The sequence below is a fragment of the Leptodactylus fuscus genome, chromosome 5 (genome assembly GCF_031893055.1).
Source record: "Leptodactylus fuscus isolate aLepFus1 chromosome 5, aLepFus1.hap2, whole genome shotgun sequence".
Classification (NCBI taxonomy): Eukaryota; Metazoa; Chordata; class Amphibia; order Anura; family Leptodactylidae; genus Leptodactylus; species Leptodactylus fuscus.
This window is the reverse complement of record NC_134269.1, coordinates 153,468,317-153,488,025: the sequence shown is the minus strand read 5'-3', so window position 1 is coordinate 153,488,025 and position 19,709 is coordinate 153,468,317. Positions and strand designations below refer to the sequence as shown.

Below are 19,709 nucleotides of genomic sequence, written 5' to 3'. Positions count from 1 at the left end.
CCAGCTGCATTAAATTGTAGTAGGACATGTCATCTGCTTTGGTCCTGTAAAAGAACAGGACCTAAATGTTTTTATAGATTGCAGAACAGGGTGAAAGGAAAGTATGTAAGGAGGGGGGATATTTTAATAAGTGAACAGACTTCCTGCCTCAGTCGGAGCTTCTGTCATTTTGATGGCAAAATTGGCGCACTATATATATATATATATATATATATATATATATATATATATATATATATATATATATATAGGAACACATAGACTCCACTAGTAAGACTAGTGAAGGGAAATGGACCAGTTGTCTATAGTGAATTATCAGATTAGGTTTTCATTGTTCAAAGAATTTTTGCTCATTTCTTTCATGGTTGTAGGTAAAGTTGGATGAATACACAGGTCCATCAAATCCAACCCAATCCAAAGGAAGGCAAAAAATTTAGGCCGATGCCAGTTGCCCCATGTCAGGGGAAAAAGTTCCTTTCTGAATCCAAATCTAGCAATCCGTATAAAACCCTGGACTTTGCACTAGCTTTGATAAACCTCCCCCGCTTTAAGAAAGTTATCAAAATACCCTACAAGGGGTAGTCGCAGCCACTGAGGTTGTTCTCTCTGCAATGCCCTTAGTACTATTGGAATCCTTCCCATCTATAAAGTGTGGGATTCCTATAACCGTTTGAGAATGTCCGCTATGAAAACTGGAAAGGTTGCTGTAAACTAAAGCTACAGGTGAATGATGGGGATTTATAAAGTAGTTATTTCCAGAGATTGCAAAGGTCACCATCATTGGGAACCTTTATTACTATTATTTAGTGGATTTTTTTGTGTACATATTAGTTATAGAGAAAAATCTTAGACTGTATCGTCAAATAATTGTAGAATTCACTCAGTGGATAATTGTGAAAGCTTTATATTTTTATATCTGTACTAAGGAGGAGGATGTTCGGATATAGCTGCAGCTTAATGTACAATATGCAAAGTAAAGATCTAGAACGCAATATGTATAATATGTGTATCGTAGTTGTTCAACCTTCATAAATGTTTCAAAGTAGATATTTGTTGGCACAGTATGCCTGGTTTGCTGAAATCGAGTCCAGTATTTCTTCTTGTGACGGCGTTTGGCTTCGGGACGTGTAATTTTTTGTGGTAATGTGAGAAAGAAGTGCTCATCCAGACTCTCATCCTGTTCTGGCATGACATGATTGCAGTTGCGCTGATCTGTGAATTGGGTGGCCTGTTAATCAAACCACTAAACAACAAAGAGGCTTACGGCTTCCATGTTTGGCAGTGTTTAGAAATCCGTTTTTTGCTGTGTATAGCAAAATGTACAGAATTTCCAGGAAATTGCATGTTTCATTGGCCTTCGAATTACAGGATTTGTAGTGCAAGATAATAGACACATTTTTTTCAGGAATCTTGTATTATGACATTTTACCTAATTTTTTTATTTATTTTTTAATGAATATAATCCCATGTTTCTCTTAAAAACTTAGTAGGAGCTTGTGGGCAGCTAAAAAGCCTATGAAACATTGTGGCCTGGTAACCTTGCTTTTTCAGCCATGATGAAAACAAGGAAACCTGTCGCTTTTACAGCAGGGAAGACCATTTGATTCTACCTAAACAAAAGATGCTTTGCAGAGCAGTAAACATTTGAGTCAAGCCGTAGCAGTGAACAAGAGCTACAGAATATTACTCTGGCTGGTACACCAAATGAAAAAAGAAAAATAACCTGATCAGGAGACGGGGACTTGTCTCATTGTGTACTGGTCGTGGTTTGCCATTGCAGCTCAGCCCCGATTCAAGCGGTGTCATGGCTATTTCACAGTGTACTGAGCAGTCTGTGTTCAGCTCTGTACACTGCACTGAAAACAGCTGATTGGTGGAGGTGCCAGGTGAACTGTTGCTTGCATGAATACCCAGCCCCATTAAACCAGGAATCAGACCCCCACCAATCTGATGATATTGGTCTATGCTTACGGTAGACCATTATTTTTAGAATCCTGTATAACATATTATAGAAAGCTTTGTCCCTGTAGAGTTGTGACATCCCACATAATAGGTTGTGCAAGGATAAGAAGAAGTAACTTCTAATATATCTGTTAATTGAGTCTTTCAAAGCTATCAGGAGTAACAGGGAAACTTTTTAATTAAAATTTAGATTTGATTATATTTCACTATTCATGAAACATAATGCACAACATCTCAAAGCAGCTGTAAAAGCTCTATAAAACAAACCATTTAGAGATATGGACAAGTTAAACTGTATGATAGTTGTATTTCTCACCTAGGTCTATTATCATGACAAATGCATCTTTTTCATTTTTACTTTGATGGTCTGGAAATAGCCGGTGATTTTTTTTTTCTTTTATGAATGTTTTCATGATAGAAAGTAGGTTCATTTTCGATACCAAAGTGTAGTTGCTAATGCTGTGGCTAATGTAAGATGTAAAGCTGAAGTCGGAGCTGCTCTGATTCTATTACATTACAGTGTGTAGGTATTTTCAGGGAATGGAGTAGGTGAATGACTTCAATGCTCCAGGGGTAGCTCACTCTGTGTGTGGTCCATGGTACCAAACCCCTTGTGAAATTTTCAATGTATAAGTTTTCTCTGCTGTATATACCTTTGTGTTTAAATACAACTACATTTTTGCCATTTTACTAATGTTGTAAGAGCCTTGTGTGTTATAGCAGAATATTGAAAAGAAACGTTTATATAGAAGTTTAGTCAAATTTTGCTTTTTGTCATTATACTAAAAACTAAATCTATTAAAGGTAGATAGAAGTAACATTAATAGGGTTAGTGTGACTAGTCTAGAGACTTTGAAAACGTGTATGGTAACCTGCTAGTTATACTGATGTCAGTATTTGGCTGACGTTGGCGCCTCCTTTTATCGCCATTTAACTTTTAGCATGAAAATTCCTTGGTACTTTCCAATTCAATTGTCTTTTCGTGCTTATAGCTGATGTGTTTATGGACTTTTTTTTTCTTCTCATGTCAGTAAAGCTTAATATGGATTTGTATAACTCAGACTTTCACAAAATGTGATTGAATTACGTTGGTTCATTGTTTCATTTTTTTCCATTCATAATAATTTAATAGAAAGCATCCTTTTCCTCTATTGTTAACAATGAGTGGTAATTGCATCATCCGGGTTCATGCTGATTTTGGCACATGCTGTTCACCATGGTACCTCCTCTGGCATTTTACTAAAAGCTGCGTAGTCATTGCCACTGTCAGCGCGCAGTATATTGTTGGCAATGTACACAATCTGGAAATAATAAATGTAATAAATTACAAGAAACAGAGGCAATAACATTTATGCAGCTACAAAAATTAGTTTTTGTGTTGCCTATAATAACAAGGTTTTTGTGTTACAAATTCTTTGAAAACCCACTATTTTAGGTGCTAGAGTAGTACAAGGGTTGCAATTGTCACAATTGGTGACTGCCTAGGGTGCTAGTGAGAATGAAGGGGGCAATATATTTAACAGCAGACTCTAAAAAAGGGTGACTCAATCCAAGCAGAAATGTTTCTTCCTTCTGTGTACAGATATATCCATTCCTGTTATATGGAAAGTTTGCATTGAAAGGAATTGGAGATTGGTTTGTGAAGGTTTCACATGGCAGAGCATCATGTCTATTTAACAGACTGTGTCCTTGCCCAATTACTATTGAGAGGCCACTTCCCTGGTAGGATGCTAAAAACATCACAGCCAATGCTCAGCTGTTGTTTCACTCATTTTTGTGTCTTCTCCTGGAAATATATAGTAACTAACTTCTGCCCGTGACTTCATCTGCATGGACTTCAGAATTGGGTCCAGAGAGAATAAAGTAATAAAAAAAAAAAAAATTGCCTGCTCCGGCGTTTCGGCAGCTCTCAAGCTGGCCTGCCACTGAACTTGTTCCTCACGCCATGCCTGTGATTGTTTGGGCATCTCAGCAGCTTGCTGGGATGCCATATAATGAGCATATTGTTGGTGTCGATGATCTGCTTGCTCTGGCGTTTAGGCAACTCTCAAGCTGGCCTGCCGCTGTACTTGTTCCTTGCGCTGTGCCTGTGATTGTTCTGGCATTTCAGAAGCTCACTGGGATGCCATATAATGAGCGTGTTGTTGGCGTTGATGATCCACCTGCTCCGGTGTTTTGGCTGCTCTAAGAGCCGCTTGATACCTAGCTTGCTCAATCCTCCTCAGCTTGAAGAGATGTCTTTTGACTTCTGGCTACCTTCATAGCTCTTGTTTTTTGAGAATTTTTCGACACATTAGATTTTCATTTTCCCACCATGTTTAAAATAGGGAAACTGCTAATTTTGATTAAAGAGGTTTTCCCATCTGTGTCTCAGCACTCTGTCTGCAGCCTCTGCTTCTCACTTCCTGTATTTTTCTCCCCTCCTTCCTCTGACTGACCAGGACTCAAAACACTTATGCAGATCAGATAATATGCAGATGCTTGTACTGAATGGACTCAGTGTTATCTGTGTGTTTACATAGAAAGATAACAGACCAGGCTTTATCAGCAAACTGTAATTAGCTGAATTGTCCTGCAGTTTAATATAGTATATTAACATAAATTCATAACGGTCATGAAGCCATGTCATTTACCAGGATAAAAAGTATCCTGTGTGTTAATCCGGGTTACATCCAGGTTATCTATGTGCCAAATTTCAGCTGTTCAGCTGTTTTTGCCTGATTGAGTAACAAATATCCACACTTTCACATTTATAATATTAGTAGGATGAGACTGTCACAATGTGTAGCAAATTCCTCAATGACATAGTAAGGTTGCAGTTACACGTTGAGGTTATTGTATGCAGTTTTTGAAGCCAATAATTTTTAATGTAATTATAAAATTCCAAGACAAATACCTCACTCCTTCTCTTCAGCCAAGCCATTTTCCCATCCCTTAGTTGAACTTGAAGGACTTGCGTTTTTTTTTTTTTCCAGCCATATTAACTATGTAAGAGGGAAATGTCACATGTTATAGAATAATTATTTTACAGGTTCTTTTGAAATAATGCGTCTTACTTATTCAGTGCAGAGTTTGTCAGTTTTCTGTATATAGCCTGGAGCTTTGTCCAGTCACCCTCATTATTTCTCAGCAGTGAGTGTTCGGTCACATGATAGGCCTGTCACTTTTAGCTTCTAAAATAGAGGAACCTACTAAGCCATAAATGTAACCTTAGCGACCCTTGACGTAACTGTACGTCATGGGTCGCATGGGGATGTATAGAGCGAGCTCACACGCTGAGCTCGCTCCATACACGTCAGATGCTGGCTGTATAATACAGCCAGGACCTGCCAATAACAGCAGCGGTCGGTGCCCGAGCCGATCGCTGCTGTTAACCCTTTACACACTGCGGTCAAACGCGACCGCAGCGTGTAAACAGCGCAGGCGGCATGGGCTCCGCCATGTTTCCCCGATCGCCGCTATGACAGCCGGAAGCCTATTGAAGGCTTCCAGGCTTGTCTCTGCCCGAGATCTATTAGACGATGCCAGAGGCATCGTCTAATAGAAGTGCTGGGATTCTGCTATTCACTGCATTACTGTAGTATTGCAGTGAATAGTATGAGCGATCAGACCCCCTAGGTTTCAAGGTACCTAAGGGGTCTGATCATAAATGTAACAGAAGAAAAAAAAAAGTTTTTAAAAGTATTAAAAAAATAAAAAAAATATAAAAGTTCAAATCACCCCCCTTTCCCTAGATTAGCTATAAAAGTAATTAAAGAACATTAAACATATTAGGTATCCCCGCGCTCCAAAATGCCCGAACTATTAGAATATTAAAACATTTATCCCGTACTGCGAACGGCGTAGCGGCAAAAAAAATAAAAACAGCCAAAAAGCGTTTTTTTCAACACTTTGCCTCCTATAAAAAATTGAATAAAAAGTGATCAAACCATCAGATCTTTCCCCAAATGGTATCAATAGAAACGTCATCTTGTCCCGCATAAAAAGACACCACAACCAGCTCCATACATGGAAATATGAAAAAGTTACAGGTGTTAGAACATGATGACACAAAATTTTTTTTCTATTTTGCAAAGTTTATCATTTTTTTAAAAGTATCAAAACATTTCAAATACTATATAAATTTGGTATCACCGCGTTCGTACTGACACGTAGAACACAGGTAACATGTCATTTGTACCAAACAGTGAACGCTGTAAAAATTAAACCCATAAGAAAATGGCGCAAATGCATTTTTTCTCCAATTGCACCTCATTCTGATTTTTTTTCCAGCTTTCCAGTACATTGCACAGCATATTGAATGATGCCATTACAAAGTACAATTTGTCCCGCAAACAATAAGCCATCATGTGACTCTGTGAACTGAAAAATGAAAAAGTTATGGCTCTTGAAATGTGAGGAGGGAAAAACGAAAATGCGAAACCAAAAAATGGCCTGGTCCTTAAGGGGTTAATACTTATGAGTAAGAATGTTGATAAATTTAAATTCACAAGTGAAATTCAGGATGACTAAAAGCTCATGAGGTGAGCTACTTCACCTCGCCAGTTGCCAGTAATAAAAGTTTGTAAAACTGTGAAATATCAAAATGTTTTTACAAAATGGTCAAAGTCGACCATCATGGATTTTTATCATCTAAGGCAGTGGTCCCAAACTGTAGGTTGAAACCCTCCGAGGAGTCATGTGAACACTGGCAGGATGGGGTCACAAGCCATCATAGGTAATTTGCAGTCCTCATATGGCTATTAATAAAGATCGTTAGTGGGCCCAGGGGAGGTGAATTATACATAACAAATAGTTATACTCACCTCTCCTTGGCATTCAGTGGTGTCCCAGTGTTCTCTTTCAGCCTCCGGCTGATGTCACGCATCCCTAGGGCTATTCAGCACTGAGATCTCACTCAATGCGGCATGGAATCAATGACTCAAAACATCAGTAAGAGGCCTGAAGACCATACTGGATGACTGCAGGGGATGCGCAGGAGAGGGTGGGCAAATGAGTATATGTGCTTATTTTTACTCCCCTGGGCCTCCACAATGTGGAACTTTATACAGTGGGGTCTCTAGGGAGCGGATTATGCTCTGTGGGTACCACAGGACAGGAAACTGTAAGATAAATTAGCAAGGAGGGGGGGGGGGGGGGCTCCACCAATTTTTCCAGTATGGAGCCCCCAAATTCCTGATGACATGTACGGCTTCCATGTATGGTAAAAATAAAATCGCATGAGACAAAATCCAGTCTGAATTGTTTGAAAATGCAGTTGCAGTGTTGCACACTAGAAAAACATGGTAATTTTTGTTGACTATGGGGTGACTTTTTGTCCTACGACAAGTGTCACCGTTTAGCCGTAGCCTACATGATGAATTGCAGGCAAGGAAAGAACAGCACCTGCCAAGAGAAGACCAGGGAGGTATTTGCAAAGTAAATGTTCTATATATCTATTCAGTTCTATAAACCAGAAGGTCTCAGAAAAGTCGCAGAAATATTTTTGGTTGCAGGACTTGTCACAAATATACCATGTCTTTGTTGCCCATAACATCCAATCACAGCTCAGCTTGCATCTTGGATCCTGTGTCTGAAAATTGAAAGCTGTGATGTGATTGGTTGCTATGGACAATAAAGACAGTTTTTCTTTCAGATGGTTTGATCAGTCAGCCTTATATATGTAGTTGTATATAGGATTTATAGACTATTATACCTATAGGGGCAGAAAACTGTTGTAGTTGACAAAGCAACCAATCACAGAGCAGGTTTCACTTTTCAGAAGCAGAATACAAAATGAAAGCTGCGCTGTGATTGGTTGCTATGAGCAACAAAGACAGTTTTGCTTTTAGACCGTAGGTTCTAGTTAAAAATATACACAGAAAATTCACCCACATTATGGGCACATAATGATAAACTGTGTCAGCCAGGACTGAGTGAGAATTATTGGTGAACATGGTACATAATACAGCATAGTCGGTTATGGTGACATCACAAGGCAGCTGACATCACAGATTCCACATGACATCACAATAGGTATGGTATGTGTAAAGTTGTACACTGGCGCCATCTTGGGTCACTTGAGCTTGATAGCTTGAAGAGGACGGTATGACCAAGTAGGTGGCTCTTCTCTCCATGTTGAGGCTTCATTCACACATGATATGACAGGTAGTGGTGAAGTACAGAACTGAACCATTTGCCCCAAAAGTTTCATCAAGAAGTCCTTCCTTCTTCTTTCATGCAGAGATTGTCAGGCTGATGTTACTTCACCTGATATTATACAAAATGTGCACAACTGGGCTCTGCAAAAAGCACAAAACATATCATGTGTGAACCCGGCCTTACAGGGATTGTCCTAACTGGGCAAACCCTGCTGTGAATGGGGACCCACTGGCAATCTGCTGATGGTCACGGGTCTGGCTGTTATCCCTAGGCAAGTTATGTCCTCTCCAGGACACGAGTTATTATATGGCCCCATTTCAAAAGAATGGGGGACTATGTAATACAAGCTTTATGAATCCTTCAGAGGATGGACTGCTTTTAACAGGGAGTCTCTGCTCTGGCTTTTGGGGGTCACATACTGGGACCTCCCTTTTGTGACATCCATGTGCCCTAATAGGGCATATGGACATGGGGCTCTTGTATTGGGTAGTTTTACAATAATAGAGAAAAACAAAGTAAAGCATTCTGTAGCCTAAACCTGGTTACAAAATGTTGTTGTTCTCTGTTATCAGCCAGACATATCCATAAGGCACCATTCACTCTATGAAGGCCAAAGGAGTGCCCTTTTATCTCTGTCAGACTGGTAAATGCCAGTATATACAATTTCTGTGGTATGGGATAGTATAGTAGACTATGCTATTCCATACAATGGTGTAAAGTTAAATTCTATATACATGGTCTACATTTTACAGTAGAATCCTATAGATGACTTATCCTATTGTATGGCTATACAGTGTGATACATCATAGTCTACCATTAGAGATATATCTGGGAACTTTTCCCAGTATAAACATGAAATGGAGGCTACAAATTTGATGTAAACAGCCCCTTGTATTGGTTCCATCCTTGGCCCAGGAACATTTTCCTAATTTTGTTAGGGTAAATTCATACCCAATATGTATTTTTGCCCTAGAGTCTGTAGCAGAAATCTGAGGTCAATCCTTGGGTTTCTGCATCAATTTTTAGTCTTGGCCCGATGTCTGGGCTGTTGTCTGCGATCAGTCATCATTTTTATTGCTGAATCCACATCAAGATGGAACCGGCTGTTTTTTTTTTTCTGTGACATAGGAAATCAATTCTGTGCATGGAAAAATCTACATCGTATCTGCACTGTGGTTTCCTATTGGAAACTTTCGGGGGCAGTAGCAAGTTTATTCATGCTGACACAGAAATTGTACGAAAATCAGTGTGAAAACTTTTACAGTCTGTGGCGGTGTCATGTACATGAGGGTTTATAGTGCGGATCACTGCTGTATCCTCATCACCCCTGTATATAGATCTTATTGTAAGACGCCATGCAATAAATTATTACCTGCCAGTCATCATGTCCTTTCAGGTACCCATACACATTAGATAAAAGTTGGTCGAACCTGACTTAATGTGTATGACATGTAGCCAACTATCAACTGACAAAATGTCATGGGGAGAGATGGGAAATGCTGAATTTCTAGTGGGTGATAATTCACTGCCAGAAGATCTGCAAGCAGCTTAGTCATTGCATACACTGAAAAAACACATGAACACTTAACAGTGTGCATGTGTATAGTCGGGTATGGGGCAGTCAGGAGGAATAGCTGTCGGCTGAATGAATGTGTTCAGTCGATAGCTGTATAAGGTGTATGGGCAATTTTAGGGTATGTTCACACACAGCAAATTTACTCGAATCTGTAGTAGAATACGCAGAACAAATTTCCATTCTGATCTGCTGCAGGTCCGCACAGGGAATAGCTTTGTTCATTGAAGCTAATCCTCATGTGGCTACCTATCCAGGTTTCTACACAATTATCACATGGATTTTGGCACAGAATATGCTTCAAAATTCTTTGTGAACATAGTCTAATACTTAGTGTATCTATTGCATTACATTGTATTTATAGTATACTTGTACATTAGATTGTAAGCTCTTAAGGGCAGAATGTGTATAATATTAGATTGTAAGCTCTTAAGGGCAGAATGTGTATAGTATTAGATTGTAAGCTCTTAGGAGCAGGATGTCTCTTTCTTTCCTTACAGGTTCACCTCTCCACAGCAAATAAGAATATCCAAATATATAAGAGCAATATGCAGCAGGACAGTCGGGATCCAGGGAGAAATCTGATCGCCATATCTGGGGTCAGGAAGGAATTTTTGGCCCCCCTGAGGTATAACGCTTCGGGGAGTTTGTTTCGCCTTCCTCTGGATCTTTGGGTTAGGTGGCTTTCATCTCAGGACATGGTGCTCAGAATGCAGCGAGCTCTGCAGACTCCATTGACCTGACCTGAGGGTCACTGTCACCCATTTTATAATATATTAAAGGGCCAGTAATAATTTTATTACAATGTTGCTTATTGCTATTCAATAAAAAAAAAAAAAAAAAAAAAATTATATTGTGTGTTTTGTCTTTTTTTTTTTTGGATCTCTATTACACATTGGCCATGATGAGAGTGATTGCTGCTACTCAGTAATCCAGAACTAGATTCGGCTGCTGATCTAGTATATAATAAAGTGTATCATCTACATACATGGTAGCAGCTGCTACAGGGTCATGGACTATACGGGTGCCATATACCAAGAGCAGATCACACATAACTCTGTTATAATGTCAACTCCTATCCTAAGTGTTATGGGGGTCAGTCTCTGTGATGGGGACAATAACATTGGGTGTCCTCACTTCTATACACATCATACTACCACAAAGAAGACTGAAGACTGGGTCACCAAGAGCCACTGTATACAGTAGACACAGGGGCCTTGTATAAAAATAGGAATAATTTTAAATAGGTGCTGGACTCTAAGGTGCAAAAAGTCACCATTGGGCCCCATAACAAAACATATGGAGCAGGTCCTGAACCTGTCCACATTTGTGACTTTGAATCCATGTGTCATCTGTTCCATTTTACTGACCCATTCACTGCACACATCGTGTACATGTAGCCTTATTATAGAGACATCAACCTGGGTGAGTCGTCCACAGGGTGATCCCTAAGCCAAGGGTCACTGTAAAATGGTAGTGACCTTTTCCAAGGGGTGTGGCCTACATAAAAGGATGTGACTAATAAGTATAGTACTTCAAGATAAAATATTAGCTATCAAAATATTGACACTAATAGTTCACTCCTATATATAATGCTGACAGTCACGATGTAAAAACAGGTTTTCTGGCTCCAAATAAAATGTTCACACTGATGACCAATCCACGGGATTATCAGTATCTGATCTGTCAGGATCTGACACTCAGACTCTGCACAAATCTGTTTTAGTAGCTTGTAGATACCAGAAGTTGCTTGTGTACAGGTGGCTATTGAGGTAAGGCTATGTTAACATCTTGTTGGAGTCTCCATAGTAGACGTCGCCGCAACTTCCGCCTAAAATCGGCGAAGAGAAAAGTCCTGCTAAGAGGACTTTTCTCTCCACCAGTGTTAGTATAAAACTGGCAGACCTCATTATATTCTATGGAGTCCGAGTGTCTGCAAGTAACTGCTTTTTAAGTGAACAGGCATTGGGACCCGAAAGCTAGTGTGAACCTAGCACAATAAAATATAACCTATGATGGTCTGTTAAAATGGACCATCAAAAAATTATGTTCATAGCCCCTCTAGCCTCTGCCCGTGACTTTATCTGCGTGTTGTTGGAATTTATGATCCGCCTATATTCAGCAAATTGCTGCCATCGATGGTTCGCCTGCTCCGACGTTTTGGCTCATTGCACCGTGCTTGTGATTGTTCCGGCATCTGCGTCTCATAGTCCAGGGCGTCTGAAAAATATGGTAGGTGGTATAACCTCAGACATGCAGCTAATTGAGGGTTGCTAGGGAGAAGTTTTTGAGCCTGTTTTCTACTAAAAGAAAGTAAAATATAAGCCTTTCACTTCACTTTAGTAGCAGATGTATGTAATACATCCTTGCTACAAATTCTGATTTCTCAGGATCCATTGGGGCTAAGATGATCTTGGATTAATTTTAAAGATGAAAACAATCTTTAGAAGATCATTATGATAGCCCTTACAGATCTGGAAATCATTATGATTTGAGTATCATTTTAAAGATGAAATTATCTTCTTTAAAATGAATCCAAGATCATCTTCATAGCCTTAACAGATCCTGAGATATGGGGCTCTAAAGTGTCTTCCACCCTCCTGCCTCAGGCTGCATGAAAGAGGAGGATTGGTAGAGCTGAAGACCACAAAGACAATAATAAACCATCATAGTCTGTACATAACCTGTATGTGTCCCCAGGGGAAGTAGCATGGACCATGCTACCCCTGTTATCCCCTCTCCTACCAATCACAAAGCATACAATACTTTCTGATTGTCACATAGCGGGATAATGTAATACCTCTATAAGCCTAATCACAGGGGTATTCTTATGTAATACCAGGAAGTTTATTGGTGCTCTGACCCAGATGTTTATAATCATCCAGATTGCAGTGACAACAGTGTTGCACCACTTACACAACACATACACAAAGTCATCAATAAAGTTTTATATTTTACACTGTACCTAGCCTGTCCATGCCTATTCTTCATATAGTAAAATACGCCAACTGCTTCTCTAACGATATCCGCTACATGCTAAAGCAATAGCAATAATGATTATCACTAAAGATGAATGCATAAAACACTTGTTACAGGAAGAAAAGTTCCATCAGCAAGATAAGAAGACATTTTCACCCATTGAATGTCACCAAATCGAATCCAATTTTTAGGCAGCTAGTACAAATTCTGGCTCTCTAACACCAGTAATGTTGAATCGCAGGAATGTCACAGATTCCATATGTGAGAAATAAAGTGGCCATGTTATGCCATTCTGAAACCAGCCCTAGTTATCTCATCAGTTAGGTATAGAGATTATAATTATTAGAGTTACAATTTTATAGGGGGATAAAAAATTATAGTCTTATGTAAGCCCCTATTTAATTTGCATGTTCAAAATTGGTTGGTGCATTTCTGTGATTTTTGGCGTTTCTTGTATGCTCGTGCATGTATGTGTGTGTATAATATAATATATATAGTCAGGATCTGGTGGTGTTGAGTGGTTAACATTGTCTCCAAGGTAAAAGTCCAACTGTTGAGTGTTGGCATATGCAGCACAGAAGAAAAACATAAAATAAAGAGCTGCCCATCTGGACTATAAGTAAACAGAAATTGGTTACCCTACCTATAATAGAAACAAGTTCAAACAGTCAAGATTGTCTCCAGCACTAGCAATCTTCTTTGTGGCTTTCCAGCCAAGCTCTACCACAGTCTGCTAGGAGAGCAGACTTCTTATGCCTCACTAACGAGGACAACCCCAGACAGCTGGGTTCTCGCAGGAGTGTCCACAAGGTGTGGAGGGATGGGAATGGCAAGTCCCACTACCAGCCTACCTGCCATTCCCTAAAAAATCCAGCCCAGTGCTAGGCACTTAATGCTCAGCAAACAAAGTTGTCTGCTGAGAAACAAAACACTCTGAATTTTCCATCATCTCACCTATCTGAGCAATCTGGGTAAGATGCACACCCCTTCCAGTACTTTACCAGCCATCGGCTTACAATATATATTTATATTTATTTATGTGCGGTATATATGAATTCCCACAAATTGCAGTTTTTATATACAGTATGCCGGGCAATCTCAAAAATCTAGATTTTGGTATCAGTCACAGTTTGCTATATTCAGTATAGATTTTTAACATTAGTGAATAACAGCAAAATATTGCTTTTCTTCTGAGTACAAGCTCTTTTTGTAGTAAATGTTCACGGTATATATAAATTATGTACACCTTGATCTATTATTTTATATGTGTTTTGTGTCTTAATGTATTAAAGTTTTAAACTTTGCAGATGTTGAACTCTTATTTTTAGAAGCTTTGGTGCATATAACTTTTTGTTTGGCTTCCACTTTTAGCAACTAATATAAATTTATTTGCATTTTCTTATAAAACATACACTTTACATCAAATTTGCAAGAATTGCTTGTGCTTGTTCATATACAGTACCAATTGGCATTTTGACAATATTGCAGGTGTCTACTTTCAACAAATAAGTATGGGGAGGTTAGTATATTTTTTTGATGCTGCAATTTATGTTTTATTTGTCCGTTTCAAAATTTTAAAAATTGCCCTGGATACCAGAGGTGCAAAATATTCGGAGACCCCTGGCAGTGAAAGGGTTAATAATGTATACCACAACATTGTTCATTAAAACCCCACTGCACAATAGTAAAAATAAATAACGTGAACCACCACTTACACTTTAAGAATGAGGCCACACATTGTGGAAAAGCTGCATTTTCTGTTGCAGATTTTGCTGCATGTTTGGAGCCAAAGCCAGAAGCAGATTTACTAGATATAAATGCTTTATATTCCTCGTTCCCTTTGAAGTCACTCTTAACTTTGGCTCACAAAACCTGCAACAAAACATACAAAGCATTTCTGCAACACTTGAAAAAATAGTACAATATTGGCAGTCCAAAGCATGCAATGGCTACTCGTATGAAGTAGTGCTCACAATCAAGGACCTATATACTGTATACTGATATTTGTATTAACCACCTTTAGGCTAAGGCCCCACGGGCCATATCCGCAGCACTAAAGCGCTGCTGGAAGAACCGCTGCGTGGACGCCTTGCGGTTCTTTCCGCAGCGCTTTTAAGAGAAAGTTCACAGTTTTCCTCTGCGGACTTTCTCTTAACATTATATCTACGGGAAAGCCGGTGGTGTTTCTGTAGATATAATTGACATACTGCAATTTGCAAAGCCGCAATGGCTTTGCAAATCGCAGCGTGTACGCGCTGCGATCTTTTCCGCAAAGTGGGGATGGGATTTGCACTTTGTCTGCACTGTACAACGCCGTGATTTTTCCCGCAGCATCTCCGCTGCGGGCAAATCGTGGCGTTTCCGATCCATGGGGTCCCGGCCTTAGAAAGTTTTTGCTTCATTTGATCATTTGAAGAAACAAAATGTTTAATCATCAATTCCATAATCGTGACCTATATAAGTAGTGATATTAGTTCCAACAGTCTCTCAATACGATGTAAGAGGTTGCCCTGAGATCTTAGTGAAGTCACCACAGCACAGCAGGGAATGTCTGCGTGTGGAGCTCAGGACCACCCAAGAGCTTCGTGTGGTCAAGCAGATTATCGTCATCATTTTCTTGCTTACTGTATCTTCACTCGATTCCAATGTCAGTCCAAATAGTTCTTAAATTTAAGACACAATATGTTTTCTATCCGGTTTGCCGTAACCGAATTACTAGTATGCTTTTTTAAGTAAATGTAAAGGAAAGGTAATACATAAAAATATATTTTTGCTATTTCCTCCATCATAAAATTAAGTATTTGTTTGTTTTTTAGGGTCGCAAAAGTGAAGCTGAGCGCTACTTTTTGAAAGCAATTCAGCTGGATCCCACCAAAGGAAATTGTTATATGCATTATGGTGAGTGTATTATGTGTAATGTTGTATGATGGCAAAGTTTGTGAAAGGGATTTTCCAGAATCAGCGTATTGATTTCCGATCCTTACAATAGGCCATCCATGCCAGATCAATGGGTGTCTAACTGTTTTCACTTTGCCAATCGGCTGTTTCAAGAGGCCATGGCAAGTGTGAAAACCTCTGCAGTGTTCATCTCAGTCCATCAATTTGCCTGGTGTCTGATTAAAAATCAGTGTTGCAGGGTATTGCAGATTTGTCCTATGCATTTGAATGGATGACCCTGCAGTACCCTTCACCGCCATTAGTAGATGATACAGACACAAGTTAAAGGGGCTCTATCAGCAAAACCTAAAAAAGAATGATCTACTTACGCATCGTGCACGCTGGGCGGGCATTCAGGGTGTGTCTTCTTCTTCATCCACGCCTCCTCTTCCTCCGATGTCCTCGGGTCCCGTCCTCCTCTGGCGCTCGCTAACTGACATTGATAAAAAAAAAAAAATGGCCTGGGTGCATGTGCAGTAGCCATAGTAGAAGCTGCATGCTACTGCGCATGCGCCCAGGCCATTTTTTTTTAATCAATGTCAGTTCGCGAGCATCGGAGGAGGACGGGACCCGAGGACATCGGAGGAAGAGGAGGCGTGGATGAAGAAGACGGCACACCCTGAATGCCCGCCCAGCATGCACGATGCGTAAGTAGATCACATTCTTTTTTAGGGTATTATTTTAAAACTGGAGGGTAGTTTAATATAACATTTACAGTGCCTGAATAGCCGTTTTAAAGGCTATTCACGCATATGTGGGACTCTATCAGCATGATTTTGCTGATAGAGCCCCTTTAACATTGAAGAAGAGGTCACAACATTTGCACTGCTTCAAGTTATTGATCATCACGATTGACAAGAGTTGCACCTAACTGCTCTAATATCCTGAACCCAGAAAAATCTCTTTAAGGGTATGTTTTTGCAGGCAGATTTTGACGCGGAATCCACCTCAAAATCCGCCTGCAAAAATGGCTTCCATTGACTTCAATGGGAGACGCTCTCTTTGTTTTTCCACTAGCTAGTAGTGGAAAAAAAAGCGACATGACCTATCTTGCTGTGGATTCCATGGCTGAGTCAGCTGCGGCTTGAGGCATGCTCCTGTTTAGGACCGTTCATCTGGGCCTAAACAGGAGCAGAATGCCGAATTGGAATCTGCATCAGCATCCCGTAGCGGCTTACCATGCAGAAGGTTCACAAGTTGGAAAAGGTTTCTGCCACCTTTTCCGGCGTGTGAACATACCCTAAGGTGTGTTGAACTCATTACAGATATGTGTGTGTGTGTGTGTGTATATGTATGTATGTGTGTGTATATGTGTATATATATATATTTATTTATTTTATAGAGCTATATGAATTATAAGAATATAAAGAGCTATAAGAAGTTTTGCCTTTGTCGTTTAGAAAAAATATTTCTTTAATCATTCTGTCTAGTTGTAACTTTGCATTCTATAATTATACTTATTTAGCATTTAGCCAGTAAACGATCAAGTGCAGTATTTTAAGAATGGCAGACTCTATGATACCATATTGAAGCATTATCAATCAACTTCTTTGGCAAAGTTTCTAGAATTGAAATGCACATAGGTAAACATTGCTGACATTTTTTTTCACATTATACGTATATTTTACTTATTTTTTGCAAACAGAAACCAAACAAAAACAGTACCATCTGTTTAGGATACCTTTCATAATATCAAATAGTTTTTGGTTTGTAAAATATTTTTCACAAAGCATTAAAACGCACAGATCACTTAAAGATCAAACAGCACATATTATACATTGAAGTTATTTGTTTTTATTGGTTGAAATAAACCTCTGGCACTGGTCCTTGATGCTCATTTATGAGCTATACTTCCAGCAGCACAGATAGTTATTCTCTGTACTTTGAGTGATTAGCAATAATGGGAATTATTCAATGTACGGAGGAGGCTCTGTACCCTCACCCAGCCTTCTCTATAAACTAGTATTGCCAAGAGCAATACAGAGCAAGCTGCATTCCGAAATCAGCGTGATCTTAAAACTGCAGGCACTTGACCACAGATTTGAAAGAAACAAATTCTGAATAAATTAATCAGTCGGTCTCCTTAACTTACTTTTCTGCATGTTCTCAGCACAGCAAGGAATGTCTTTGTGTGGCGTGTAGGAAGGACCACCCAATAGGTTGAATGTGATGATGCACACAACACATAGCCTCTCAGCTATTTCCAATGCAATAGCCAATTGAAATTTTTAAGGTGTTCTTTGAGGTTTCATTGAAGCCTGGAAGTGGAATATTAAATTGGGAACGTAAGTATTTTAATGATATTGGCATGTGCTTAATACCCAGAGGCAGCACTTTTTTTTTGTTTGCATCTTAGTCTCTGATGGGACTACTTGACAATAGAGTGTAAGGACATGTTGATCCAGGGTTTTTATACTGACTGCCAGATTGGAGTTGGGAAAGAATTTTTTCCCCTGAAATGGGGCAATTGGCATAAGCATAATGGGTTTTTTTGCCTTCCCCTGGATCAACACTGTAGGGGAGTATAGGGTTATAGGTTGGACTTGATGGACTCATGTCTTTATCCAACCTCATCTACTATGTAACTATTAGGGTTTAGCGATCGCGATCAGAAAAGATTGGATTCCGATCGGCAATTGAGTAAATTTCACGATCGCGATTGGGTTCCAATCCCGGCTAAAAAAAAAAGGATCGGGAACGGAATTCCGATCCCCATCGCTCAACTTACTTGCACAGAACCGCTGCCATGCCCTGTTGTTCTCACTCCTCTCTCATTCACACACTTGAAGAGCGCCGTATGCGCCTCCGCGTCCCTAGGCTAGTGTTACAGATGCTGGGAGAAGGCGGGGCTTGTGGCTTAGGAGAGTGTGGGCCGGTACTGGGAGGGGAGATGTGAGTGATGCACTCACATCTCCCCGCCCTGTACCCGCCCACACTCTCCTAAGCCACAACAAGCCCCGCCTACTCCCAGCATCTGTAACACTAGTTTACTAGTGCTTGTTGTAAACTGCAGTTATCTTTAGATCTCCAGAAAGGTGACCCATAGCCTAGACACCAAGCTTTAGACACTAAGGAGAGAGATTTGGCTGAACCTGGCAAATAGTAAAATTCTTCAGTTAGCTCAAATAATGCATTTGAATATGATTGTGGAGGTTGGAATACCCTCTTTATTGCTGAATGAATTTCAGAGGTATATGGAGGCGTATAACTGATTGGCTACAGGTTTTTTGTATATATGATATTAGCTTCTAAAATGGAAAACACGTTCACATATCCTATTCATATATTATAGGGATGTGTTTATTCTTATTGCAAATTTAATATAATTAATATTGAGGTATACAGAAATATTATACACATGGTATGATATCGCAGAAAAAAAAGAACAAATCTGTTTGTGAAGGGCTATATTGTCACAATAGCGGCAATGTGTGATATCTTTGGAAGGGCGACATGCAGCGTGCCCACCTCTGGTCTTAGAAGGTCTGAGCAAGAGGCAAAGTCACTTGGACATGGTATGTGGATGTATGGAGTCTCAAAAATAGAGCTTGGGATGCCATGCATCTAAGTTTGTTGAATCCTATTGGAACATGTGCTGGACTTGAGCAGCTGCACATCATTATAATAATTTGCAACTCAATTTAGAATGCAAACTAGACGTAATGCTTATATCAGGCATCTAAGGGAATGGCTCTTGAGACATGTATAATAATATACCATCAGATATTGTGTCTCCCAAGCTATCTGCAGACATATGGATGGCTTTCATTTACATTGATTAATTTGCTTGAATGAAATGAGACTGACACCTGTTTGCTTTTTAGGGCATTGTTGTGTATATGTGAACTTTTGTTTTAGCTCAATGAATTAAATGCTTAAGCTCGGTTTATGTTGTATGTGTGATTCTTAATTGTTGTCAGAGATTGATTCATGATCGTTCACTTCAAAGGAAGACTGTAACCGGACCCTTGAAAATATATGTGAACTCTATTAAACATGTGCTTGCTCTTTTTGTAGTTGGCTCAAACGAAAATTACAGCTGACTTTTTAAAATATATATTCAGTAATCGAGATAAAATACTTCCTTAGGCTGAGGCCCCATGTTACGGAAATGCTG

The 19,709-nt window shown here is 39.5% G+C and overlaps 1 protein-coding gene across 3 annotated transcripts in view; it reads left to right on the top strand.

The window, feature by feature from the left end:
• TMTC2 (transmembrane O-mannosyltransferase targeting cadherins 2) overlaps window positions 1–19,709 on the top strand; it is a 231,649-nt gene that overhangs the window by 174,327 nt on the left and 37,613 nt on the right. For all 3 annotated transcript variants that reach the window (XR_012716117.1, XM_075274524.1, XM_075274523.1), the window contains one exon: window positions 15,472–15,553. Coding sequence is in view for 2 of the 3 variants with exons in the window: in XM_075274524.1 (XP_075130625.1) it covers window positions 15,472–15,553 (82 nt within the window). In the remaining variant the exon portion in view is untranslated. The remainder of the gene's footprint in view (window positions 1–15,471; window positions 15,554–19,709) is intronic.